The 26,222-nt window shown below is 48.0% G+C and overlaps 1 protein-coding gene across 1 annotated transcript; it reads left to right on the forward strand.

Moving 5' to 3' along the window:
• Window positions 1–4,559: 4,559 nt before the first annotated feature.
• TAF8 (TATA-box binding protein associated factor 8) lies at window positions 4,560–25,377 on the forward strand. The gene is made up of 9 exons (XM_023590052.2): window positions 4,560–4,613; window positions 5,435–5,591; window positions 7,740–7,838; window positions 8,145–8,207; window positions 9,761–9,885; window positions 12,478–12,625; window positions 14,184–14,326; window positions 21,618–21,757; window positions 21,994–25,377. Exons 1-9 carry the CDS (start codon window positions 4,569–4,571, stop codon window positions 22,004–22,006), a joined length of 933 nt encoding a protein of 310 aa, XP_023445820.1. The 5' UTR covers window positions 4,560–4,568; the 3' UTR covers window positions 22,007–25,377.
• The last annotated feature ends 845 nt before the right edge of the window (window positions 25,378–26,222 follow it).

A 26,222-nucleotide genomic window follows, 5' to 3' on the forward strand; every position in this document is an offset into this window, starting at 1 on the left:
CAAATGAGTGCCTGGGGCAGGGGGCTGCGGCTGCACCCCACCCTTGAGTGAGGCGGGAGGTATGTGTGGCCAGTGAAGAAGCAGCAGCCTGCAGTTCTGACCGGTTACCTGGTTACCTGTTATCTGGGTGTGGTCGCCTGTTATCTGGGTGTGGCCGCCCTCAAAGACCCAGTTCACAACTCTACCCTCCACTCCCAAGGGCAACACTCCCTTCTCAACACACACCTATATAAGGTGATTTGAGGGGCTACCCAGACCTGCACAGGGGCCCTTGTGAGAAACGTAGAATTGCAGAAAGGTGATGGGGAAATGGTCGAAGCCCATGGAAACGCCTCTCTGCAGCCTGGCTCACGTACTGGGCGTTTTCCCAACCTGCCTGGAACGACAGGGTCAGAAACACAGACGCAGCTTTGGGATGCAGCACCTGTGGGGAAGGGAGCAGGTGAGCATCTTAAGATTGCTCCCCCTCCTTGAACATCTTCTCGAACTCAGCTACCAAGCTGGACTGCTCTGTTCCTCTTGGAATCTAGAATATGAAGGTCTCTGTTTTTCTTAAAGATTCCCAAAAAAAAGAGGTGTCTTGGCACCTCACACCCCCAGATTATGGCATATCACATCCATGATGTGAAGCTCTTTCTTGTACCTAATCTTGGTTCCCCTTGGTTATTTACATTCCTCCTTCCTTTTGTTGAGTGAGGATTATACCAGGAAACAAAATTCACACAGGGCCATAAGGAAAATAAACCAGTTCTGTGAGTCCCCACAACCCCACTCCAGGATTGCTGGGGCTCCCGAGCTCAGTTACCAGTTCATGCTTTTTGGTGGCACCCCAAGACTGGAGGACTAGAGAGTCCCCTTTAGAAACTCCTAAGTCCTTGGCTCAAGTGTACCTTCCGCGTGGTCAGTCGAGGAAACAGGCTGGTCAAGTGGTTAAGCACAGGGCATCCCATGTCAGTGACCTGGCTTTAAATCCCAGCTCTGCCATTTCTATCTTCACAAGATTACTTATTCCCTCTGTGCCTGAATTTCCTCATCTATAACTCCTGCCTACTTCAAAGGGCTGTAAGGAGGATTAAGTGAAATATGACACCTAAAGCACTTAGAAGAGTGTCTGACAGTGCTACATAAGCATGAGCTAGTATTCTTTTTTTGTTGTTGTTTGTTAAGTAGAATTTTTTTTCTTCTTCTTTATTTTCTTTTAAATTTTACATTAAAAAAATATGAGATCCCCATATACCCCCCACCCCACCCATGCCACCCCTTCCACATCAACAAACTCTTCCATCACTGTGGCACATCCACTGCACCCAGTGAATACATTCTGGAGAAGCGCTGCAGCACATGGACAGTGGTCCACATTGTAGTCCACACTCTCCCCCAGTCCACCCAGTGGGCCATGACAGGACACACAACGTCCAGCATCCGTCCCTGCAGCACCACCTAGGACAATTCCAAATCCTGAAAATGCCCCCACACCATATCTCTTCTTCCCTCTCCCAACCATTAGCAGCCACCGTGGCCACCCTCTCCACATCAATGCTACAATTTCTTCCCTTAGGAGTCACAATAGTTCCCCAGCGGAACACCAGTAAGTCCACTCTAACCCACACTCTATTCCTCCATCTTGTGGACCTGGATGGCTATGTCCAGTCCCCCTCTACATCAAGAGGGGGCTTAGATTCTACATGGATGATGAAGGCAATTCTCCTGCTTGCAACTGCAGGAACTCTTGGCTCCCTGGTGTGGTGGTTGACCCTCTTTGCCTCCCTGTCAGCTGGCCAGGGTCAGTCCAAGAAACCACAGGGTAGGAGCTGCAAGTATTCTGAGCCTCCCAGGGAAAGGGAGAAGGAAGAAGGCGCTCAGAGCCATGGAAGCCGGGACTGGTGACAGCCTGGGATCCTACTAGAATTCTCAGAGGTGCTCTCCATTCTGAGCTTCGGAAGAGTCAGGGGAGAGGCGCTGACTTGTTTACCATTATATCCCCATCACCTAGCCTGTGAGGGCACATAGTGTGGCCACAGCAAATAGGTGTTTAATGAATTAATAAACTGATATGTCAGTGACTTCTCAAAGGAGGTCAGGAATTGAAAGGGCAGCAGAATCTGCAGGAAAGCAACGGGAGATCCAGTTATGACTGGCTCCAAAAGAACTGAGGTCGTGGGCGGAGGGCAAGGATTTGTTGGAGAACCAGTCCCAGAGTCCAGGGATGGGAAGCGGGTGCCAGCCCCAGGACTGTGTGGACGACAGTCTGCTCACCCCTAAGTGGACCCTCCCAGCTGCACCGAGTGCTGGGAATTCCTGGCTTCCTGGGAACCAACTCAGAAACTTGCCTGTCCCAGAATTCATCCTCTTCATTCCTGCCTCTTACTTGTGCCTAGAGAGTGGGTTAAAGAGAGCAGGTCTCTTCAGGTTCCCGCTGTATCCCGATGCCCAATACCACAGTGTTCAGTACAGCTCTGCGGAAACCCTAAATGTCCCCAAAACTTCCCACCACGTCTCCACTTGGAGAATACCCATCCTTCAGAACCCATCTCAAAGGTCCTCTCTAAAGCCTTCCCCAGCCACGCGGCCGCAGCCCTTGGCACCTTCTCTCTTGTTCTGCCGCCCACACCAGCGACAGTGAACGCCATCGCCGCCTCCTCAGACCCCCCTCATCGGCAGGCATAGGACAGGGGCTCAATCCACGGCTGCAAACGCAAACTTTAATGCTCCCTTCGGAACAGCAACCACTTTCTTCAGGTTTTCCTCAAAAACACTCTTCAAAGACACAGGAGGCTAAGACCATCACCTGCCCACACATCAGACACCACAGAGGTCACCCACGGCGGGACCCCTGCACCAGCCCTGTCCTCTGAGCGCCCTCCCTCCGGCTGACGAGAACCCCCAGGCTCCTGCCCTTCCACTCGCCCACACCCCCGTCACTGAGGTGTGAAGAAGCGGGAGAGCCCAGTGAAGCCCCTGGGTTTCCACATCAGCTTGGCGAGGGAGGGCGGACATACAGAGGAGCGGGGCGCGAGGGTCCCGCTCACCTGCCCTCCGACCCCGTGCAGAAAAGCTCACTTGGAGGGAATGTGAGCCGAGCTTTGAGGGGCCAAGGGAGAGGTGATGGGGGCGCGGCAGCTCATAACCCATCCACCTCCGACGCGCCGCGCGGGGGCTCCAGCCTGAGCTTCCGACCCCCAGCGAAGGGGGGCAACGCTGACACCCTATCCAGCCTGGCTTCCCCAGCCCCCAAGCCTACCTCCTTGGCAGGTGAGCCCCTCGGTGCGCGGACGGTGGCCCACAGGCTCGCTCCCGCTGCCTCTGGCTTCTGCCTTAGGGGAGGGGGCGTCGCCACCGCCCGCCGCGGGGCGAAACACGCACCCCTCCCCCAGGCGCCCAAACAAAACCAGTCTCCACCCCCGCAGGGGCGGCGTGTTTACAAAGTCGGCACCGCGCCGCCGATCCGGAGTCTGAGGCAGGGCAGGAAGTGGGGAAGAGGGGGCGGTGGAGACAAAAGAGCTGGGTGTTCTGCTCGTCCCCCTCCCCCCAGTCTCCCCCGGGGGCTGTCGGGGCCCCGGCGGCGCACCCCCGGCCGGCAGACCCCGCCCCACGTGCGGGAGGCGCGGGGCACGCGCGAGTGCGGTGTGGGCGGCGGGCGGGCGCGCGCCGGCTTCCAGCCCTCGGCCTCCCGGGCGTCCGCGGGGGCGCTCCACGCGCTCTCCAGGAAGTAAATAACAACAGCGGGCGCTCCTTCCTACCACGCGCCAGGCGCCGTGGCAAACCCTTCCGCGCGTTTTCCTTTTCTTCTCCTGGTATCAGTCCCACTCCCGCTTTTACAGAATGGGAAACTGAGGCACAGGGAGGCGAGGTGACGTGCGCCAAGTCCCACAGCTGGCACGTGTTCGAATTCAAAGCCAGCGTCTGCGCCCCGCCGGGACCCGGCAAACCGCGAGGACTGAAGCGCGGTGTAGCCCCTGCGGGGCAGGTGGGCCCGCAAACAAGCACCCCAGGCAGCCGCTCTGGGGGCGCGGTGATCTGGGGACCCAGCTCTGGCGCCCTCCGCATTAACTGAGGGCGAGCCCGCGGGGGGATGCAAGGGGACAAACCTAGACTGGGCGCCCGTTAGGCGCAGCGGGGCTCTCAGGTCCTTCCAATACGAAAGCGTAAGGGTGTACGCCCCCAAAACTGCGTGGTCAGGAGCTTCGCCTGAGGAACTTAATACAGATTCCCAGCCCGAGAGCGAGTCTCGGAGAAGGGTAGGGCCCAGCCAGGTGTTCCGAGTAATCACGCCAGTTTGGACAACTCTGCTAGTGTAGACGACCTCCTGGGTCGTTCCGGGGGATGCTCTTTATGAGAAACAATTTAAGATTGCAATAGGTTTCTTTTAACTTCGGGAAACTGAGAGCGCATTTTCCTGGCCCACCTTCAGACCCACGAGGGCCCCAACTACCCGTTGCTCCCCAAAGGTCACGTGAGCCAGGGGCATCAGCCTAACCCCCCGCCAGCCCCGGCGCACCGCCCCCTCCCCGCCCCGCGACTACAAGTCCCATCCCGCCCCGCGCCCGAGCACGTTACGCCAGAGCAAGATGGCCGACGCGGCGGCCACAGCCGGGGCCGGTGGCTCCGGAACGGTAAGGGCCGGAGGCGCGGGGCCGAAGCCAAAAGAGTTTGGGTATTCCGTCACTTCCCCTTGGCCTGGGCATCCAGCTCATTCCCAGGAATTCAGCCCCATCATAAGCTCCGAGGGGAGGTGGGTCCTTCAGGCCGTACGGCCCCCCCTCCTTGGGACTTGGCGGCGGCCATCTGAGTTGGTGGACCTGTGTCCTGATTGGCTCGTGCCCTGTTGCTTTGGTTAGGAACCCGGAACATTTCCTGATTGGTCCGACGACGCTGTTTTCGCTTTCTTATTGGCCAACCAAAGTTGGGAGGGATTCTGGTGTTCAAAATATTTAGCTTCCCTACCTTTCCTTTGCTCTTCTCTCTTCAGCATCGTGTGGTGGTGGTGGTTTAGTTTTCATTGTTAGTGAAGTGGCATGGGGATGGCAGGAAAACGAGAGAGACCCTGTTTTTCCCCCTGGGAGATAGACTTAGGAATTCAATCCCATTATGATATATGTATACGTATGTGTACATATGTATTTATACTATTAGTATATATGTTATACGTTCTGATAATTTCCTAAAGGAGAAAGTAAACTTCCATTTCCTGTTATTGGAATGGGAAGTTTTAGGTCGGCCGAGATTTTCTGTGTTTAGAGGCTCTTGGGTGCTCACTTATTACTCAGCCAAGTTCTACAAGTCTAAACACCAGCAGCTACTACATTTTATTGAGTACCTAAAAGTAAGTATTTAGCAAAGAACTTTTGCTTGCATTGACTATGTGTAAACTATGCAAATTGCATCCTTGTCCTGTGGTTGAAAAAAATCTCTTTCTGGGCTGTTGATTCCATAGAGATCAGGAAGCAAACAATCCACTAACCCTGCTGATAACTACCATCTGGCTCGGAGGCGAACCCTGCAAGTGGTAGTGAGCTCCTTACTGACTGAGGCAGGATTTGAAAGTGCTGAGAAAGCATCTGTGGAAACATTGACAGAGATGCTGCAGAGCTGTGAGTATTGGAAAACAAGAGGCTTTCTTTTCTGTGCCCTGTATGGTGATAGTGTTAAAGAGGATTAAAGAAAGGAAAGTTTATAACTGTGTCACACATATACCAACATGTCCCCAAAGAATAATGTTTTTTTTTTTTTAATTTAAATTCAAGCCCGCAGACCCCTTGTTAAGAATCCTTGCTTTACAATCAGGTAGACCTAGGTGTAAATCATCACTCTGATGATAGCTTAATAGTTTGAGCAAGTCACAAAACCTGAACCTCAGTTTCGTCATTTGCAAAACAGGATAGCAATTTGTGCCTAGGACAGTCATGAAGATAATTGAGATATGTAAAGCTTTAGATGTTGCTAATATTATCACTGTTAATAAATAGTTTTGTTGGGGAGCTAAGATGAATTCCTATGAATGGATGCTACTACATTATATACAAATGTTATATTGTATGATTCAAAGAGTGAGGATGAATTAGTTTTAGAGAATGGAAAAAACACTGTAGAAAGGAAGTGTCCTGAGGTTTAGAAGCCTGGCAAAGAAGGCTTTTTGGGTGTACAATTTAGTTTCCTGTTCGGAACATATTTTGTTTAAGAGGGGTGTTTAAGATGTTTTTCAGGGGTCAGCATCTATGAAAGGAAATAGGACAAAGCAGATTTGGGCAGAGCAAGAAGATGAACTACAGTACAGACCCAGGAAAGACGTGACTCACTCAGCGTGTTGTTGTGCAGCAATGATTGTCCTTCAGAGTGTCCAACATCAGGCCAGAGCAGCCCTGCTGTTGTAGCTCAGTCAGTAAATATGGGCTGCCCCACGATGATTTCAAGTGAGGTAGCTCTCTGAAGGTGATGTTGGAACTTTTAAAATACCAAATATTTCCCTAAAACAGCAATCACAAGCTTTTTGATCTTAGGATACCTTTAGACGTCTAAATATTTAGGACCCCAAGGAGCTTTTGCATATGTGGTTTTTTCATATAAGTAGACATTTGCCACATTAGAAAATAAAACTGAGAAATTAAAACATAAAATTGACAATTTTAAAACATTAAGAATATATAAGCATGCCTTCTCTTTTTCAAATTATTTATATGTTCTTAAGAGGTACTAGGAATTGAACCTAGGACCTCGTACCTGGGAAGCAGGCACTCAGCCACTGAGCTATAACTGCTCCCCAGTAAGAATTTGTTTGTTTTTTTAGGAGGTACTGGGGGTCAAACATGGGACCTTCCACATGGGAAGCAGATGCTCAACCACTTAAGCTACATCTGCTCCCTTTTTTTTTTAATTAGCATGCATTCTGTTATCTGTGAAATGAGGAGAATTAGCATGCATTCTGTTATCTGTCAGAGCCTTGACATTACAGGTCATATAGCTTCTCTACAAGAGAGAATGAGAGTGATAATGTCTTAATTCTTTAATGAAAATAGTTTTGACCTTATGGATTTCTGAAAGAATTCGGGGGACTTCCAGGAGTTCCCAGACCACACTTTGAGAACCTTTGTCATGATGGAATGGACTAATAGTTCCCAACACTCAAGAATTCAGTTCTTAAAAAGATCTTGGAAGACATTGTGTTAAATGAAATAAGCCAGACACAAAAGAACAAATATTGGGAAACAGATATGGCTCAACCAATTGGGCTCCTGTCTACCGTATAGGAGGTCCAGGGTTTGATGCCCAGGACCTCCTGGTGAGGGCAAGCTGGCCCACGTAGGGTTCTGGCTCACTCAGGAATGCAGCCTGGCATAGGAGTGCCACCCTGCATGGGAATGTTGCCCTGTGTGGGAAAGCCGCCCCACGCTGGAGTGCCGGCCAGTGTGGAAAGCTGGCTTAGCAAGATGATACAACAAGAGACACAGAGGAGAGAAAATAAGATATAGCAGAACAGGGGAGCTGAGGTGGCACAGGAGAATAATCACCTCTTTCCCATTCTGGAAGGTCCCGGGATCAGTTCCCAGAGCTGCCTAATGAGAATACAAGTAGGCACAGAAGAACACGCAGCTTTTTCATGGAGCTGAGCTTCAAAAATTCCATCTTAGATACTTTCCCCTAAAAGACTTTAGCATGAGTATTAAATGTAGGTCAGCTTCTAGCAGAAGAAGCAAAATGTATCCAGTAGAGAAGAAGACCTTATGCCTTTGATCCCTTCCTAGACATTTCGGAAATTGGGAGGAGTGCCAAGTCTTACTGTGAGCACACAGCCAGGACTCAGCCCACACTGTCGGATATCGTGGTCACCCTTGTCGAGATGGGTGAGTACACTTGCACTTTCCAATTCTTCAATGCTGTTAAAGTGGAGTTATGAGACAGGGGGCACCCCAGAAGTCAGCCATGTCTGCTGAGTGTTCTTGGATATCCTCGAGGTTCCCCTGATGTGCTTTTCTCTTGAGAGAGTTATCAAGACAGGGTTCTTCTGAACCATTAAAGAGACCTTCTGACTCCTTGTTAGGGGCTCTGCAGCATTTGGGAGTTGAAAGCATTTTTCTGCAACGTTGCTTCGCTTTCCATTTGCAGCATCCAGTGGTCTGGGTAGTGATTTTTCTTTTCTTACCTCTTAGGCTTCAATGTGGACACCCTCCCTGCTTATGCCAAGCGGTCTCAGAGGATGGTCATCACTGCCCGTAAGTGACTTTGAACTAAGGTACTCAGTAGGCACTCAATTAGTGCTCAGTTAATTTAATTGAATGGGGCAGGGATGGGTTTGGTAGCTATTTCCTTGTTATGTTCTCCCTTGTGTTTTTCAGGGCTGCCTACGGTATAATCTTTTTGTGGGCTAAGTTGGATTAGGGTGTAAAGTTCACTCACCAGAGAGGCAAACTGTTTCTGAGGTATTTCTGTGGTACTCGTGCTTTGGTCACAGAAAAGCAATTGATGCTGCTTAAAAAATGTAGAAGTTCTTGTATATCCTTAGATCAGGAGTCAGTAAACTATGGCCTGTGGGCCAAATCGGGCCTGCCACCTGCTCTTGTATATGCAGGTCTATTGAAAACAGCCACACTCACTCGTTTACTTTTTTTTAAAAAAGATTTATTTATTTATTTATTTCTCTCCTCTTCCCCCCCACCCCGGTTGTCTGTTCTCTGTGTCCATTTTGCTGCATCTTCTTTGTCCGCTTCTGTTGTTGTCTGCAGCACGGGAATCTGTGTTTCTTTTTCTTGTGTCATCTTGTGTCAGCTCTCCATGTGTGCGGTGCCATTCCTGGGCAGGCTGCACTCTCTTTCACGCTGGGCGACTCTCCTTACAGGGCGCACTCCTTGCATGTGGGGCTCCCCCACGCAGGGGACACCCCTTCCTGGCACGGCACTCCCTGCGTGCATCAGCACTGCGCCTGGGCCAGCTCCACACGGGTCAAGGAGGCCCAGGGTTTGAACCCTGCAGACCTCCGATGTGGTAGACGGACGCCCTAACCTCTTGGCCAAGTCTGCCGCCCACTTGTTTATTTATTATCTATGTTTGCTTTCACACTATTTTGGCCGAAATGAGTAGTGGTGACAGAGTTTGTATGGCCTACATAAAAAGTTTGCTGACTTAGATAAAACCGAATGCTGTGAACTAAGCAGGTGTGACTGGTTTGGGCCTGCAGGACCTGGGGAGAATTGGCTGTTTTTGTTGTTGTTGCTTTAAAGGAGGTTCTGGAGATTGAACCTGGGATCTTGTACGTGCAAAGCATATACACACACTCCCTTCTCCTTCTTTTTTTTAATAGCTCTCTTCATGCTGGCATCTTTTTTTCAGCGCTTTCCTCTCAAGGTAGCAGTGGCCCGTGCCATTTTCACTCTCCGCTTGCCATCATCAAGCCCACACTCACTTTCCCTGGCTCCGTGTGTACTTTGTCATCTGGAGTCTATGAAAAGAGGAGAATTAGCAGTCTGTCTCTTTACTTCCTCAGGATGCTCTTTTACGTTGTTAGTATTGTCACAGCCACTCAACCCCTACCTAAGAGGCACGCAGGCAGGCTGCTGTAGATGGGAATGTCAGCTGGAAACATTTGGCAGGGCTGGGCATTATGGGATGACAATCTCAGGCCTTTAAACCATGAAAGACCTTCTATTGATAAAAAGAGAAGGTGCCTGTAGTTGAAAACATTGAAGTCCAGCATTTGCTTTGGGGAAAGATCGTAAACTGTAGAAACTCGGGCCTTGGATGAAGAAGTAACCAGTGGTGACTCTTGCAGCTCCAGTGACCAATCAGCCTGTGACTCCGAAGGCCCTCACCGCAGGGCAGAACCGACCCCACCCGCCGCACATCCCCAGCCACTTTCCCGAGTTCCCCGACCCGCACACGTACATCAAAACTCCGGTGAGTAACGAGGCTGCAGTGGGGGCTGTGGCTGATGCCAAGCCCAAGGTCGTGTTCCGCCGACTGTCAGACTGGAACCCACAAAGTGTATTGGTTAAAAGGATGTTCAGGACGCAGGATGTCTTTCGTCATTGAGAAACAATTTGAAAAATGAGAGTTATGTTCTCAAGTCAGCTGACAAAAGTATAGTTAGCAAAGAAATTGAGGTGGGCCCCAATTTTGCCTGTCTCACCAAAACAGAAAAGAAATTATTAGCCACCTAGGAAGAAGACACAAAATGTGCATAGCCATTCTTAGTGAATGGTGGAATGATGGGTAATTTCTGGATTTCCCAAATTTTCCACACTGGAAAAGAGTTACTTTTGAAGTCACGGGGGAAAGATTCCTTAAAAATCCTCAGTAATGCCATGAAATGGAACTTACCATAACTCTTATCTCCAGGTCTGAATGAGGACAAGTTGAGTTGGCCCCCGTGGTTCAAATGTGTTCTAATTGCTCGTGAGCAGTTCTCCTTTCCTTTGGGAAGGTACGGTGTGCAGAGGAGTCCTCCGCGGTATATTCCGTACTCTTCATTTTTCCCTACCTCCACACCAGGGAGTGGGTGAATATGGCCGTTGTGGAGGCTGCTGGGGCAAGTCGTCTGGGACATTCCTGCACACCTCGTGATAAACGGGGATCCTGGGGTGGAGAGGGCTACCCATCTTGCCACACAGCTGTCACCTTGATTAGTAGTCTCTAAATCTTCCCTGGTGTACTCCCGTCAGTATCCTGTTGAGCACGTAAGCTAGTATGCTTATTTACATGGATATTATTATGCAACACTGTTCTAAAATGTACATTGAAGGATAATCTCACGGGAGCCGATGTGGCTCAAGCAGTTGAGCACCTTCCTCCCACATGGGAGTTCCTGGGTTCAGTTCTCAGTGCCTTCTAAAGGAAAAAAAAACCCAGACAGTGAGCAAAAAACAACGACCAGACAACAGGCAAGCAAAAACTGAGCAACCAGATGAGCCATTTCGGGGGGAAAATAATAATCTTACCATTTTTAAAGGTGCAGGAAACTTGCTTGCCCTTTTTTAGTGGGAGCTATGTGACTGCCTCTGCCTTTTGTTTTTTGAAGTCTTCATTTAATACTTGGAGTGATTCGGAGGTCTGATTCTGAGATCAGTTTCTTTTAATACTTAATTTTAATGGCTCTAATAGATGGAAAGGGTAAACCATGAAGAGATATTGGCCCTTAATAAATCACAAAATTAATTTTTCATCCTCATCTACCAAATATGCACAGATTTTTATTGACATTTTCTATTACATTTCCAACATCTTGATTGTCAGCGGACTTAAAAACAATAGTGAAATTTTGCATTTTAATGTTCTTAACAAATCTGTTCAAAATCCACTCAAAATTCTTCATTTTGGCAAGATTTTAAGCATGTCAGAAAATTCTGTTTTATGTTTGAGTGTAGACTAGGAACTTACAGGCAACACACTTAAATTGACAATGACAGCATTAACAGTGGAGATGTTTTCTAGTGCCTTTTAAAATCTGCGCTTCATATCATGAAAAATGGTTACTTTCTTGGTCATTGTTAAAATGTCATCTTCCCCACTACCATATTAAATGTGTTGGCTAACTTCTCATTCCAATTGGATTTCAGTATTTTTAATTGTTGTTGTTTTAAGGTTTATTTTTTTATTTCTAACCCCCCTTCATTGTTTTGTGCTTGCTGTCTGCTGTTTGTGTGTTCTTCTGTGTCTGCTTGTCTTTTCTTTAGGCGGCACCGGGAACCAACCCTGGGACCTTTTGGAATGGAGAAGGTCCTCCATCTCAGCCCCCTGGTCTGCTGCATCTCTTATTGTCTCTCCTCTGTGTCTCTCTTTGTTGCATTATCTTCTTGTGCCAGCTCTCCATGCAGACCAGTTCGCTTTCACCAGGAGGCCCTGGAAATAGAACCCTGGACCTCCTATATGGTAGATGGGAACCCTATCGCTTGAATCACACCCACTTCCCAGATTTCATTTGTTTTTTACTCCATATTGTGATTGTGACAGAGCTCATAATTAGGAGGAGGAGGTCAGCTTTGCCATTTTCTTGCTTGCTCATGCTTACATTAATATCTTTAGTCAGAATCTTTTCGAACAGCTCGTTCATTTTGTGAGTTAGTTTATTAAGAAAGCAAGACAGTACAATTTGAAAATCCACTGAACCAGCCTCTCACAAACTGCAGGATATCACGTGACACTGATGGGACCAGGCAGTCCCTGTGAAGGCTTCTGAAACTTTGGGGAACTCCCACTCTTCCTTCCTTACTCTCTAGACCAGCTGTCACAGGAGCTGAATGAGGGCCTGGGCCAATTTCTATATTAAATATTTGTACATTTTCCTGATTGTTTTAGATGAAAAATAAATATTAGTGGTAATTCTCTTGTTTTCTTTCTGCCCTTGTGCTTCCGTTTGGGGATCTCTGTTCTACGTAATGGTAATGGGTCATATGAAAGAATGAAACGACACAGCAGGAGCGAGGCAGGGACCCGAGAAGAGCAGAATGATCCCTTGGAATTAGCCTAGCATCCTTTGCCGTTCTCTTTCAGACATACCGTGAGCCTGTGTCAGACTACCAGGTCCTGCGGGAGAAGGCTGCATCCCAGAGGCGCGATGTGGAGCGGGCACTCACCCGTTTTATGGCCAAGACCGGCGAGACCCAGAGTCTCTTCAAAGACGATGTCAGCACATTTCCATGTGAGAGTCGCCTCCCCTCTGCGGACCCTGCCTTGTCATTTGAGATAAGCACCTCACCTTCCCTCTCTCGGCATGCTAGGAAGAAACAGTGAATAAGCTTGTTCTCATCCCAGGTGAAGCGCATTCTGAGATTTCTGGCTCCTTTTTCCCAGGTCTTCAGGGCCCGCCCCTAACTGATGACTCCAAAACTGTAATGACCTCTATTGGGATTGGCCACAGGAGGTACACTGAGTTTAATTTACCTCAAGGGTGGCTGAGCTGTGGCATCAGGGCGACTCATACGGTATACAAGTGGCGGCCCAGGTAGCAGAAGGCACTCTGGCATCAGAAGGCAGGGTCATTTACAGAACATCTGCCAGAGTTTGCCTTCACGGTGTCCTTTCACGTGCACCCTCTCCTTCCATTGCTGATCTCAGCACTACTATTTGGCTGGGTGACCAAGTTTTTCTTCATCTCCATAGGCCTCAGTTTTTACAAAGGCAAATGAAAGATGATTTGGGTGATTCATTCATTCAGCAAACTCCTGTTGAATGCCTGCTGTGTGCCTGGCGCTGGAATAATAGCAGCTAACATTCATTAAATGGCAGACTAACGTTTCCCACACAGTATCCCATTCAGTCCTCATGCGCCTGTGTGCTCTGTGAGCATTGCCACCATTATAGCAAGTCTCTTCTCTTAGAGAAGAGAAAGGAAATAATCTGCCCACGGTCACACTGCTAGGAGGTATCACTCAAAACTAGTTTTTTTCTGACTGCAGAACCCACATTGTACCCATGTTATAAATAATCTGTCTCCTGACAATAATCTCTTCCCGTTGTCGTCCTTGTTTTGTTTTGTTTTTGAGGTACCAAGACCTCATATGCAGGAGCAGTGTTCTACCACTGAGCCACATCTGCTCCCCCAAGTTGGTTTTTTTGTTTGTTTTGCTTTTGCTTTTTTTTTTAAAGGAGGCACCAGAGATTGAACTCGGGACCTCCTTTGTGGGAAGTAGGCACTCAACCGCTTGAGCACATCTGCTCCCTCATTGCTCTTGAAAGAAGTGGAACTCTCAATTACCTTAAGAGTCCAAAAGCTCAGTGGCCATACACACAGAGTTCTCAAGTCCAGAATATGAACTGGAGTGGAGAGATTAAAATCCATGCTCTAGAAATTAGGCTTAGAGAGGTCAACTGACCTTACGGAGCAAGATCACAAAGCCGATGTATTGCTAGGCTTCAGCCCAAGTGCTGTCTGATTTCACTTGTACTTGCAAAAAGTGTGGGTTCTGCAGTCATACTGTCTGAGCTCGAATGCCACTCTGCCACTTTCTGTGTTTTTGAGGAAGTCGCTTCTTTGTGCCTCAGGCCCCTCATCTGTAAAGTGGGGGTGGTGATTACTTAGGTTGAAATGAGGATTAAAGATAACATGTGTGAAGTCCATAGGCCATCGCAGGGCCCTGGTACGTGCTAAGAGCACAACAGCTGGTGTTTTTAGCGCTGCTCACTGGTGCATTGTTAGGCTCGGCCTGCTGTGAGGACCCGGTGATGGTGCCTAGCTGAGCCTCTCTTCCATCCCCCAGTGATTGCTGCCAGGCCTTTCACCATCCCCTACCTGACCGCTCTTCTTCCGTCTGAGCTGGAGATGCAGCAAATGGAAGAGACGGATTCTTCAGAGCAGGATGAGCAGACGGACACAGAGAACCTCCCTCTTCATATCAGCACGGTAGGTCCTGCCTTCTGCCCTCCTCAGGGTCCCTCCAAAACCAGCCCGTACCGCCCTCAGTCTCCCCCCGGGATATGACCCACCCCAGGTCTCTAACTTAAGGGCTTGCATGATAGACTCATGGTGATCCAGATGTGACTCAGTTTAGCTTGAGAGAGAAGCCTGTGTCCTGGGGAGTCACTCATTCATTCAGCAAATATTTAATGAGAGCCTGCCAGGGCCACGTGCAGTTCCAGGTGCTAGGGAAGTAGGAAATAAAGTAGATAAAATTCTCTGCCGTTGTGGAGCTAAGGAAAAATAAATTAGGCAATAGGAAGTGGGGATGAGGAACTAGGGAAATGGGCATGCAGTTTTATATAGGGCGGCTTGAGAAACACCTTACTGAAAAGGTGATATCTGAGCAAAGACCTGAAGGAAAAAAGGCTTGCAAGAATCTGTGACTAGAGCATTCCAGGCAGAGGAAATAGCAGATGCAAAGGCCCTGAGGTGGGAAGCTCCCTATAAGGCCACCAGGGTGCTAGAGTGGAGTAAGCGGGGTGGAGAATGAGGACGAGGTCAGAGAGCTCAAGGGGAAGTCAGCCGTTAGGGTCTTAAAGGTTGTAGGAAGCACTTAGGCTCTGATCAGTAAGAAGGGATTATTGAGCAGAGGAGAGTCTGGGCATGACCTGGGTTTGAACAGAAGCATTCTGGCTGCTGGGCTGAGAGCAGACTACAGGGGGCAAGGGTGGAAGCAGGGAGACCCGTTAGGAGGCTGTTAGAGCAAACTACAAGAGAGATGGTGGTGGAAGCAAAGATAACGAGACACGGTCAGATTTTAGATTATTTTAGAACAGAGCCACCAGGATTAGCTGATAAGAGTGGCTGTGAGATGTGCGGGGACAGGGAGTCAGCGATAACAGCAAGGGTTTTGCTTGAACAACAGGAAAGCTGGAGCTGCCTTCAGACGAGAGGGATGACTGGGTGGAATGAGTGTATGGGGAAAGTCAGGAGTTCAGGGAGAGACCGTTTGAGTTTGAGGTGCCCATTAGACACCCATGTGGTGACGTTAGGTGGAGAGGTGGGGACACAAGTTCTAGTTTGAGGAGTAGTTAGGGCTAAAGATACAAATTTGTGAGTCATCAGCATGTAGCTAGTATTGCATTTAGAACCATGAGACTAGATGAACTCTCCCAGGGAGCGAGTGAGGCTCTAAAGGGAAGAGGTACAAGAACTGAGCCGGGGGTCCTCTGCTTTTAGAGTTGCGGGAGGTGAGGAGGAACCAGCTAGGGAATGGGGAAGGACCAGCCGGAGAGGTGGGAGGAGAACCTGGAGAGGGCGGCATCCTGGAAGGCCAAGGGAAGAACGTGCTTTAGGGAGACAGGAGTCACCGGCTCTGTCAGAGACCACAGTTAGCTCCAGAAACAGGAGGACTGAGAACTGCAGCCAATAGATGTGGCAGTGTGTGAGGGTAACTTACAACCTTGGTAAGAGCAGCTTCAGTAAGCCATGTGCGCAAGAGCCTGCCTGGCATGGGACCAGAAGAGAAGTTGTGGTCTGTGAGTATAGACTTGTGCTGCGTCCAGTATGATAGCCACTATCATACTCTCTGAATTTAAATTAAAGTTAAATTTTAAAAATTCATCTCTGTAGTCCTACCAGCCACACTTCAAGGGCCAAGCATGCCTGGTGGCTACAATCTGGACAGAGCAAATAGTGACCATGTCTATCACCAAAATGTCTCATCAGACAGTGCTTGTATAGACAGTGGTTTCAAGGAGTTTTGCTGTTAAGGGAAGAGAGAAATTGAATGGTAAATAGAGGAGTAAAATTAAGGAAGTTAAAGAGGTGGGATTTTTAATTTTTTTAAAGATAAGTAACAGCGTGTTTTTATGATCTGGTAGAGGAGGAAAATCGCAGAAGAGAGAAATTTTGGAGCAATATCTTTTGGTAGATAAGAGGGAATAGGATCTAGTTCCCAAATGGAGGGATTAGCCTTATTATACACATTTTAGACCTAGGCTAGGAGATGAGTGCATGGGTTCAGAGACAAAGACAGATGAAGGACGTGCTTGTCAGAGCTTGTGAACTTCTCATTACTGGTGTGTCATATTCAACGAGTAAAAGGATAAAACCCACTCTTTTTCCCACATCTTGGGAGAAAGTGCCAAGTAGAGTCAGAGATGCTGCAACCTCTAATGCCCTTTAGACTTACAGGACCCTCATGGCTTACCATAGTCATCCACCCTTTAAAATTGGCCCTGGCTTTTAAGCAAAGGATGCCTTAGTGGTTGTAACGGGACTGGGTGTGCCCCATATTCACCTGAGGTGTGCCACATGCCCCCAGCAGCTCCAGTTTGCAAGTAGAGCGCTTATTTGCTGAAAGGCTTTCTTACATTCCCGTAATGATGAATTAGGGTTAGAAGCCCATGGCTTTAAATAAATGGATATTCTACACTTCTGTTTTGGACTCTGCTGATTTGGGCTAGGATCTGGTGCTTGGGTCAGGAATGGAGTTGACCGTCACCGTGTGAGAAGGGGGGATCTTCTGAGCAAGTCTGTCGTTTAGCATCACCATGGTTTGTAAGTGCATCCTGTTTCCAGGGCTTGCAGATGTGTTCTCTAACCATCCAGGTATCGACAAGAGGTGAGGTCATGGTGAGCTAAGTGGCTGCCTGAGGACTCCTGGTTACCCGGAGTGGAGCCAGGTTTATAGACCGAAGAGAGTAGAAAGGTCTGACCCTTGGCGCTAACTGGCCCGGCTTCCGTCCAGGCCGTGTTACTTACCAGATATGTGACTCGGGTTGCATTCACCGACATGTGAGTCTCTTTCTTCACAAGTACAACTAGGACTAGGAAAACCGATCTCAAGGAGGTGGGGGGAAAGACCGAGTTAAAATGAGCTAACACCCCTCAGGAGCCTGCTTTTTTTCTGGCTTCACAACCACACCCTCTTCTGTTTTTAAAAAAAAAAAAAAAAAGGCTTCAAGTAAAGGATTTTAGCAACTAGTTATATGCAGTCAGTTGGACTTAACATTTTTTAATGTCATTTTGTTGGCCTGGGAAATACATGTTTCAAAATTCAGAATGTACAAAAAGATGTACATTCTTCCCCCATCCCTGTTTCCCATCATCCCCTTTTCCTCCCACAGAGCAACCAGTGCCACCAGTCTCTTGTGTATCCTTCTAGAAACATTGGTTTGTGTTTTAAACACAATGGCAAATCACAGAGGGTTCTCCCTGAAGAATTTCCCTTAGCCGTGTATCTTGGGGATCGTTCCATATCTGTATATAAGAAGCATCTTCGTGCTTCACAGCAGTTCACAGTGTTTTGATGTGCCGATGTAACAATTTAATTAGTCCCTGTGGAGAGTTGGACAGTTGGGTTGTTTTCTGCCATTAGCATTTGCAGGCATTGTTATGGCAATTAAATAACTGCTATTTTAAATGACCCTCATCTTGATGATAGCACATCTCTTGCGGACTGTTGCTAGGTAGTTCTCTTTGACCTGGTTCTAGTTTCTCTGTGTACTTGAACGAACGCAGAGGAAGTATTCACATTAAATTAATGTATAACAGAGTTGTTTTCCCTTCATACATCTGAAGTAGCTGCTTTCTGCAGGCAACCCAATTGTCTAAAATCTGATTCTCTCAACAAGTATTTATTTAGCACCTGTAGTGCCAGACACTCTTCTGGATGCTTGGGATACAGCAGTGAACAAAACCTTTGCTTTGTTGGTGGAAGAATGACAATAAACATAATACAAAAATAAACCATGGAGTATATTAAAGTTGAAAGTGCTTTGGGAAAGAAACAGAATAGAGGCAGGTCCAAGTTTTGAAGGGTAGGAAGGGTCAGCTTTAAATAGGGAGATCAGGATAGGCATCACTGAGGTGAGATTTGAGCAGAGGGCTTGGGGAAGGTGAGGGAGTGAACCATGCAGGTATCTGGGGAAGAGCTTTCTGGCAGCGGGAACAGCCAGTGCAAAGGCCCTGGGGAACGCGGGAGTGTGTCTGTGACGGAGGGTGGGAGCGTCAGGGTTCAGGTCTGGTAGGGCCCTTTAGGCTGCTGTAAGAACTAGCTCTTAACTCCAGCTGCTGGATTAGAGTAGGCATGTAGCTCAACTTTTCAAAGGACCGCTGTGATTGCTGTGATGAGAATGGACTCTAGGGGGAAGGCAGAAGTAGGGAGGTCAGCTTGGATGCTTTTGCAGTACTTTAGTCAAGACAGTGGGGACTCCCAGGGTGGTGGGTGAAAGTAGTCCGAGTCTGCACGTGTCCTGCAGGCAAGGCCAGGGGGATTTCCCGATGGGTTGGATATGGAGTATGAGAGAAAGCGAAGGATCTAGGATAACTGCAGAGTTGGTGGCTGAACACCTGGAAGGATGGAGTTGCCATCACCTGTGACAGGGAGGGTTGCGGGAGGAGCTGTTCACGCACAGGAGCAGGTGGAGCCTGGTTTTAGGCATATCAAGTCTGAAACGCCTACATGATGCTGTGGTGGAGACGTTGAGTGAGCAGCTGGCTGTGCAAGCCTGGAGGCCAGGGGAGGGGAGGCCAGAGGTGTGCAGCAGGGAGCCGATGGTGTGGAAATGGTACCGAAAGCTGGGAGGCAGGATGGAGTCTGTCCCCGGGGGTTTGGGGTTGGGTAGTGCTCGCAGGTGTCTTCTGCGTCTGGCCTACTCAGTCTCAGGGAGGGGTTTGTCGTTGTGCTGGTTTTGGTTTTTTATCCTCCCTCAGGCTGCCCGCTCTCCCCACGACTCCCCTTCCCTGCCCTCTGGCCCTGCCTTCCGGTGTCTTCTCCTTGCCTCTTGCTTGCCTCTCAGCCCCAGGGTGACCAGAACCCCTGCCTTTTAGTACAAATTTCTGGCACTTTCTCAGGGAGGTTCTTGACAGTCTGTTCTGCTGTCCCTGAAGGGGACGAGAACGTGGCATTTGCAGAAGCTCTGCTTGGGAGGCGAGGAGCCTGCTGTCTCGTGCCAGCCACATCCTGGTCTTGTCGGACACAGTGAGCCGCAGCTGACCTTGGCCTGCGCGCGAGCAGCTCCTCCCACGGCCCTCCCCACCACAGCCTGCCGTAGCCCAGCAGCGGTCTCAGCTGACTTTCCACATGCCTGACTGTCACCTCCACTCCATGTTATCTCAGAGAACACTCAAGGCAGAGCTGAAGTGAACTTCCAGGGACTTTGAAGATAAGGCATTTACCGTGGAAAGAGGGTGAGAAGGGGGTTGGTAGGTAAGTGTGGGTGTTGCTAAATGAAGTCATGAAGAACTTGGAGTATGGGCACGTCTTGTGAGTGTGGGGCTCCCGCTTTCCGTAGCGCCTCCAGAAAACCTGAAAACCTGTCGGCTGCCTGGTGGCCCCACAGGGATCCTGGATGGAACTGGGTCTGAGGGGGGCACAGAATCGACGGGACTGTGGGATGGGGCGTGCGGTGGTTTCGGGAAGCGATCCAGTTTCTGTGGGTCCTTCAGGCCTGGGACTGGTGTCGGCGCCCCAGGCCAGCTGTCCCTTGTGGGGGCCAGTGCCCTCCCGGATGGAATCAGCTGTTGGTTTTGTGCGGCCTGGTCATAGCCTCCTTCACCCTGCTGTTTGTTGACAACACGCTCCTGTGCATCTTTTGCCTCAGGCTGCGGAGCAGGCCCCTGCAGCGACTTCCTCCCCACGTGGAACCCTTGGCCGGTCACCAGGGGGCGCAGCCCACCCAGCTTTTCTCCTGACCACTCAGGCCTGAGCTTCTAGGTCAAGTTTTTGCCATGATCCCCTCCCGCCGCCTCCCACACCACAGCAGCCGGCTCGTTTTAGAGAATTTGGAAAGTAGAGGAAAGGAGAATCAATCGCCTATATTCCCAGAACCAGTATTTCAACTTTCAACATGAATTTTTTCCATGTGTAGTATACCATTAATTTTTTTAAAAATTTTAATCAGGATTATACTACTGAATGTATTTGAATTGATAAGCTTTTCTCCAAAGTCACTTTTCCTCAAAAAACAAACAGTAGAAAAGCCTGATGTTTTCATGATTACCTAATAATTTCATCTGTTGGTACATGTCCTAAAATACCCATTCTCCTTTTGAATGTTTGGGTTCTCTTTTTTTTTTTGCCTTTATTGGTAATGTCATAATGAAAATCCCTGCACATCAGTGTGTCTGAAAGTGATTATTTCACTAGGATATGCTCATAAGTAGAATATCCTCCAAGAGTGACCATTTTAAGGTGTTGGCACAGGTGGGAAGAAGGGCCGATTCCCTTTTGCTCCATGGGGACTGGCTGGCACACGGGAGGGCCTTGGGACACTGAATGAATGGCTGGCTGTTGCTGAGTTACTTCCCAGAAGCCTGTGCCACGTTTCACTCCCACCTACCGTGTATAAGAATGCTTCTATCCCTATGTTTGGGAGTAAATTTTGACCTCCTTAATGGGTCATAATGAGTCTGTTCTGAAGGAACCTTGGGTCACTGTTGATGGCATTTTATAAGTGCCTCTGGAAGCATCTCTCCGCCTTCCTTTCTCTTGACTTATTCCTTTTTTTTCTTTTCCTACCCCCTTTGCTACTTCTCCCTTCTGTCATGGCCAAGCCTTGGACCTGTGGTCTTCGGCCTGACTGTGCGTCAGCTAGTTAAAAAGACAGAGCCTTGAGGTGGACCTGGGGCTGTGAATAGTGAGCAGTGTCTCTGCAGCGGCTCTGGACCGCTGCTTGGTAGCTGTGGCCTGGGCCTGGCCTTGGCACCTGTCGGCACCCATGGGCCCTGCTTGGCCTTGGTGGGAACCCGCAGGGGTGGAGAAGTTTCTGGCCCCTGCTGAGGGATGATTGTTAAAAACCAATTCCGTGTTACAGGAACCAGAAATGTGAGAATCTGGGGACAAGCGCTATGATTTATGTTCGTTTTCATGCAGGAGGTACCCTTGGCAGATAATTTGTTCTGGCTTGTGTCTCTCAGGCCTCCAGAGCATGGAGGGTCATTTCTCTTTTCTTATTTTCACATAGAACTGGACTTCCTCCCTGAGCATCTACGTTTTAGCCCCTGACTCCCCTGCCCGTCCCAGGTCTCCGTCTTCCCTAGCCCTGCCCTCTCGGCTGGTGCACGGCTTTGAGCTCTGTGCTGTGTCAGAGCTGTTGGTCTCTCCTCCCCCAGTAACCCGCCTGGGCCTCTTTTCATCCGGGGCAGAGAGAAGCACGTTGGAGACACGGTGGTCCCTGGGCTCCTGATTTCTCAACGAGAGGGGTGCTAATAGTAGTTCTCGTCATGGGCGTTTGATCTCTGTCCTTATGCCATTGGTGTTTTGTTTTATTTTGGCTTTTGCTCAAAGGACGATTCAGGAGCGGAGAAGGAGAACACTTCTGTCCTGCAACAGAACCCCTCCTTGTCCGGAAGCCGAAACGGGGAGGAGAACGTCATCGATAACCCCTACCTGCGACCCGTGAAGAAGCCCAAGATCCGCAGGAAGAAGTGAGTTGGAGGCGGGGGCCCACCGAGGTCGTCTGCCCTGCTCCTTGGCAGAAAAGAGGTTCACCAGGGGGTCTGAACCTCAGGGAAAACTGCTTCGATGAGAGGAAATGTTTGCCTTTCTCCTCTCTTTGCTTGGCTCCCGGATGTCCCTGCAGCCAGGGATCTAACCCTTTGAGCCCTGGAGGAGAGCAGGCAGGGCTCCCCACCAGGCACTCCATGGATTCCTCTCTTTCTAGGTCCCTCTCGTGAGCTGAAAAAGCAACTCGGCTTCTACAGGGACACAGACACCCTCCTCCTGGGGAATTAAAGCCCCTCGAGGGAAGAGGGAGAGTGGCCTCCTCATGGCCTGGCTGAAGCTGTTGGGGTGTGACCACGGCATGCTCTTGATCACAGACTACATTAAGATGACCTGATTTCACTGGAGGTTTGCGTTGAGGAAGACAAGAGGGTAATAATGAGGCCTTCTTAGTCAACCAGGCCAAAGCGTGGGGTGTAAGGGCAGCCGGTGACTTCATTTTTTTTTAATCACAGGACTTGATTCTTTGAAACCTGGCACACCAGGATGGTGGCAGGAAGGAAAGGTTCTTTTCCTGCTTTGCTTACTGCTGGAAAGACTGTTTGCCCAGTTTGTATTTCAGGATCTCTGGACTCTTTTATTGACTCATAAGCAATTTGTGGTGCCGATTTATCATCCCAGAATCTCAATCTTGTTTTGCAACTCTCTGGGCTCCCCTTGTCTTGTTGAGCTGCTTGGAAGTGACTCTGGTGGAGCAGGTGGAGCTCAGCGGTTGAGCACCTGCACATATGAGGTCCCAGGTTCAATCCCTGGTACCTCCCCAGAAAAAAGAAAGAAAAAAATGACTGCCGTCCTCAGCATGTTAGAAACAGGAAGCTGACAGAAGAATGACACGTGACAGCTTTGATCTGGAGTCAGCCAGAGTCAGGAGCTGTGGGCAGATGTTTAGAAGAGAATGAATGATACTTGAGGGCGATGCAGCTTCTCTCACCAGCATTTGAAGGAACTGCCCTAAAACAGGGCCACTCTGTCCTCCTGAGAGATTTATCACGTCTGATCCCTCTCTGGACTGTGTACTTGGGAACTACCAATTCCTGCCCCATCCTGGGAAAAGAGCTTTTCTCTGACAAGGGCCCCAAGCACCGGATGTGTTATACTGTTGATAATAGAGGAGCCATAGGTTTTTTGTAAACAACAGGAATTGGATTTGATGGGTTGTGGAGAGGTGGGCTTGGCCTTGTGTTCTGAAAGCTGAGAAACCTGGCTGGCCCACTGGAAGGCTGGCGTGGACGGAGGGTCGTGTGCCCGCTTTCTGATGGAGGTGGGCTGAGAGCAGCCTGCGGGTGACACTGAGATGTCCCTCAAGCAGCATTCTGTCCGTACAACCTCTTCGCCACCTGGGGTGAGAAGACTCCATTCTCCTTGTGGTCTACAAACCAGAAAACAGGTTTTTACTGGAAATCCTTTGGCTGGTCTTGGAAGGAAGAAATTTTAAAACCAAGTCCAAGGAAGGAAAATGCCACCAACACCTGGAAGTTGAACACAGGATTAAACAAGGAGTTTCCTGGGTCCAAATCTAAGGTCCGTATTGAGAATTTTATTGAACTTTCTTTATACACCCACTTGGCTTCCACAGTACTTTTCCAGCTTCTTGGTGAATTTGAAAGCTGAAAAACTTTGGTGACCCGACAGCGAGCTCCCTGTTCCCCTGGCCTCACTTCTTAGGGCGCTCTGCTCCTTTGCCTGGAAGGAAGGAGCTGCTTGGTAGTGACTGAAGAGGGGACGCTGGTGAGAAAATTGGAGTCCTCAACTCTAGACCAAAAACAGGTTTTCAGATTTATAGTGACCCAAAATCCTTCCAGTTGAAAGCCGCAAAGACTGGAGCAGTCCCCGTGTATGTGGCGCTGGGCCTCTGCTGACCCTCTGGGTTTAGCGTGCGACTCTTACTGATTCTTGACCTGGTGAGTTTAACTGCAGTCCCAGGTTTGCGCTGTGACAGGTGCAGGGCCAAAATCTTCCCGGATTCCTGTTCTCATTCTCTCGGGAGCAGTCATCCCAGCCAGCATTTCTGGAGTTGCTCTTTCGTGGTTACTCTCCAGAGCAAACGCTTGTTGAACGCTGGTGTGTAAGGCATGTGTGGGATGGGGGAAAGGTTTGCCATTTCTGCTGTAGCGATCAGAGGCTGTCGTGCTGTCATTCTGATCAGATGAGAAACGCCACAAAGTGGTGAGACAACTTGAATCAATGGTCTGACTGTAGTTGTGTAAAAACCGTGCATAATTCTCAGTGTATATTTATAAATATCTATTTTTTATAACTTTGGGGGATATTTTGGAGGGCAAAGATGGTGAATGGAGCCAAATTAATAATGTGATTTATGAGGTCATAATAAAAATCCATAATAAAAACTTTGTAAATGAAACAGAATTACGAGCTTCAAACTTAATTTGTGTCCAAAAGTTTCAGTGATGAGTCAGGCTATAGACAGGCCTTCCCTTGGACTAAGTACCCTGAAAACATTGTAAACCTTTTTCTTTTGGAAAATTTTAAATACAAAGCTAGTTCGACGGTTGTCAACACCTTGTCAATTCTGTTTTCTTTATTTCACCTGCTTTTTTCTGTTTATTTTCCATACTGGAGTAGCTTTTAAATTAGCAACCCCAGACCTATGTAATTTAATTTGTAAATGTGTCACTGCATATCTAATGGACTTTTTTTTCTTCTTTAACTTCACCCATTTTCCCTCAGTGATAACACCTTGCATAACAGTAGCACGTATCAAAACCAGGAGGTTGGCATTTGTCCAATCCATAGAGCTTATTTAGACTTCACCACTTTCATATGCACTCCTTAGTATGTGTGTATAGCTCTGTGCAGTTTTTCCACCCATGTAGATCTGTGGACCAACCGCACAATCAAGGTACACAACCATTCCATCCCCCCAAGGCTCCCTGGTGCTTTCTCTTTATAACTACATTCACCTTTCTCATCCCTAACCCTTGGCAATCACTCTGTTCTTAGTGGCTATAATTTTTTTTTTTTTAAGATTTATTTTTATTTTATTTATTCCCACCCCCTCATTGTCTGCTGTCTCTGTCCATTCGCTGTGTTTGCTCTGTGTCTGCTCATTTTCTCTTTAGGGAGCACCGGGAACTGAACCTGGGACCTCCCATGTGTGAGAGAGGCACCCAATCACTTGAGCCACGTCAGCTCCCTGCTTTGTTGTATCTCTCTTCTTTGTGTCTCCTTGTTGGGTCATCTTGTTGCATCAGCTTGCCACACCTGCCCGTCGTGCCAGCTCAGTCTCATGTTTGTCTTCTCCAGGAGGCACCAGGAACCAAACCTGGGACCTCCCTTGTGATAGGCAGGAGCTCGGTTGAGCCACACATCTACTTCCCTATAATTTTATTTTTAAAATGTTATATAAATGGAATCATAGAGTGGGAGCCTTTTGAAATTGGCTTTTTTTTCACTCAGCATAATTCCTGTTATTCTGTTCTTCTTACTGCTGAATCCATAGTATGGCTGTACCACCGTGGAAGGACACCTGGGTTGTTTCGAGTTTGGAGCTATTATGAATAAAACTGCTATGAACATTTGTGTACAGGTTTTTGTGTAAATATAAATTTTACTTCTTCCCAGATTAATGTCCAAAAATTACTTAGTCCTGTGATGACTGCAGGTTTAGTTTTATAGGAAACTGACAGACTTTTCCAGAGTGGCTGTACCATTTTGCATTCCTCCTAGCAATCTGAGTGATCCATTTTCTCCACATCCTCTAGTACTTGCTGTTGTTGTTTTTTATTTTTTTTTTAATTTATTGAAGTATATCACTCACACATAAACATACATAAACAATGAGTGTATAGTAATAGTTGTGAACTTACAAAACAAATATACATAGCACCATGCAGGACTCTTATAACTCACCCTACCACCAATAACTAGCATTGTTGTTAAACCTTTTTAACTAATGATTGAAGAGCATTGTCAAAATATTACACTACTAACCAAAGTATTTTCCCCAAACCCACCCTATAATTTTTTCTTATTTTTAAAAAAATTTATTGAAGTATATCACTCGTACATAAAAATACATAAACAAATGTATAGTAATAGTTGTGAACTTATAAAACAAACATATAACATCAAACAAACATATAAAACATCTCACCCTATCACCAATAATTTGCATTGTTTTTAAACCTTTTTAACTAATGATTAAAGAGCATTGTCAAAATATTACTACTAAACAAAGTATTTTTCCCCTAACCAATCTGGTTATCATTTTTATATCATATATATATTAACATACATAAACATGTGTATAGTAAAAGTTGTGAACTTACAAAGCAAACAGGCATAACATCATACAAGGGTCCCATACATCAACCCTCCACCAACACCTTGCATTGTCATGAGATGTTTGTTACAAATTATGAAAGAATA

Source organism: Dasypus novemcinctus, chromosome 11 (assembly GCF_030445035.2).
Source record: "Dasypus novemcinctus isolate mDasNov1 chromosome 11, mDasNov1.1.hap2, whole genome shotgun sequence".
Taxonomy (NCBI): Eukaryota; Metazoa; Chordata; class Mammalia; order Cingulata; family Dasypodidae; genus Dasypus; species Dasypus novemcinctus.

Coding starts and splice junctions, on each gene's coding strand:
- TAF8 (XM_023590052.2), top strand. CDS start 4,569: ATGGCCGACGCGGCGGCCACAGCCGGGGCCGGTGGCTCCGGAACG. Junction 4,614..5,434: donor GGGCCGGTGGCTCCGGAACG/GTAAGGGCCGGA, acceptor TTGATTCCATAG/AGATCAGGAAGCAAACAATC. Junction 8,208..9,760: donor GAGGATGGTCATCACTGCCC/GTAAGTGACTTT, acceptor TGACTCTTGCAG/CTCCAGTGACCAATCAGCCT.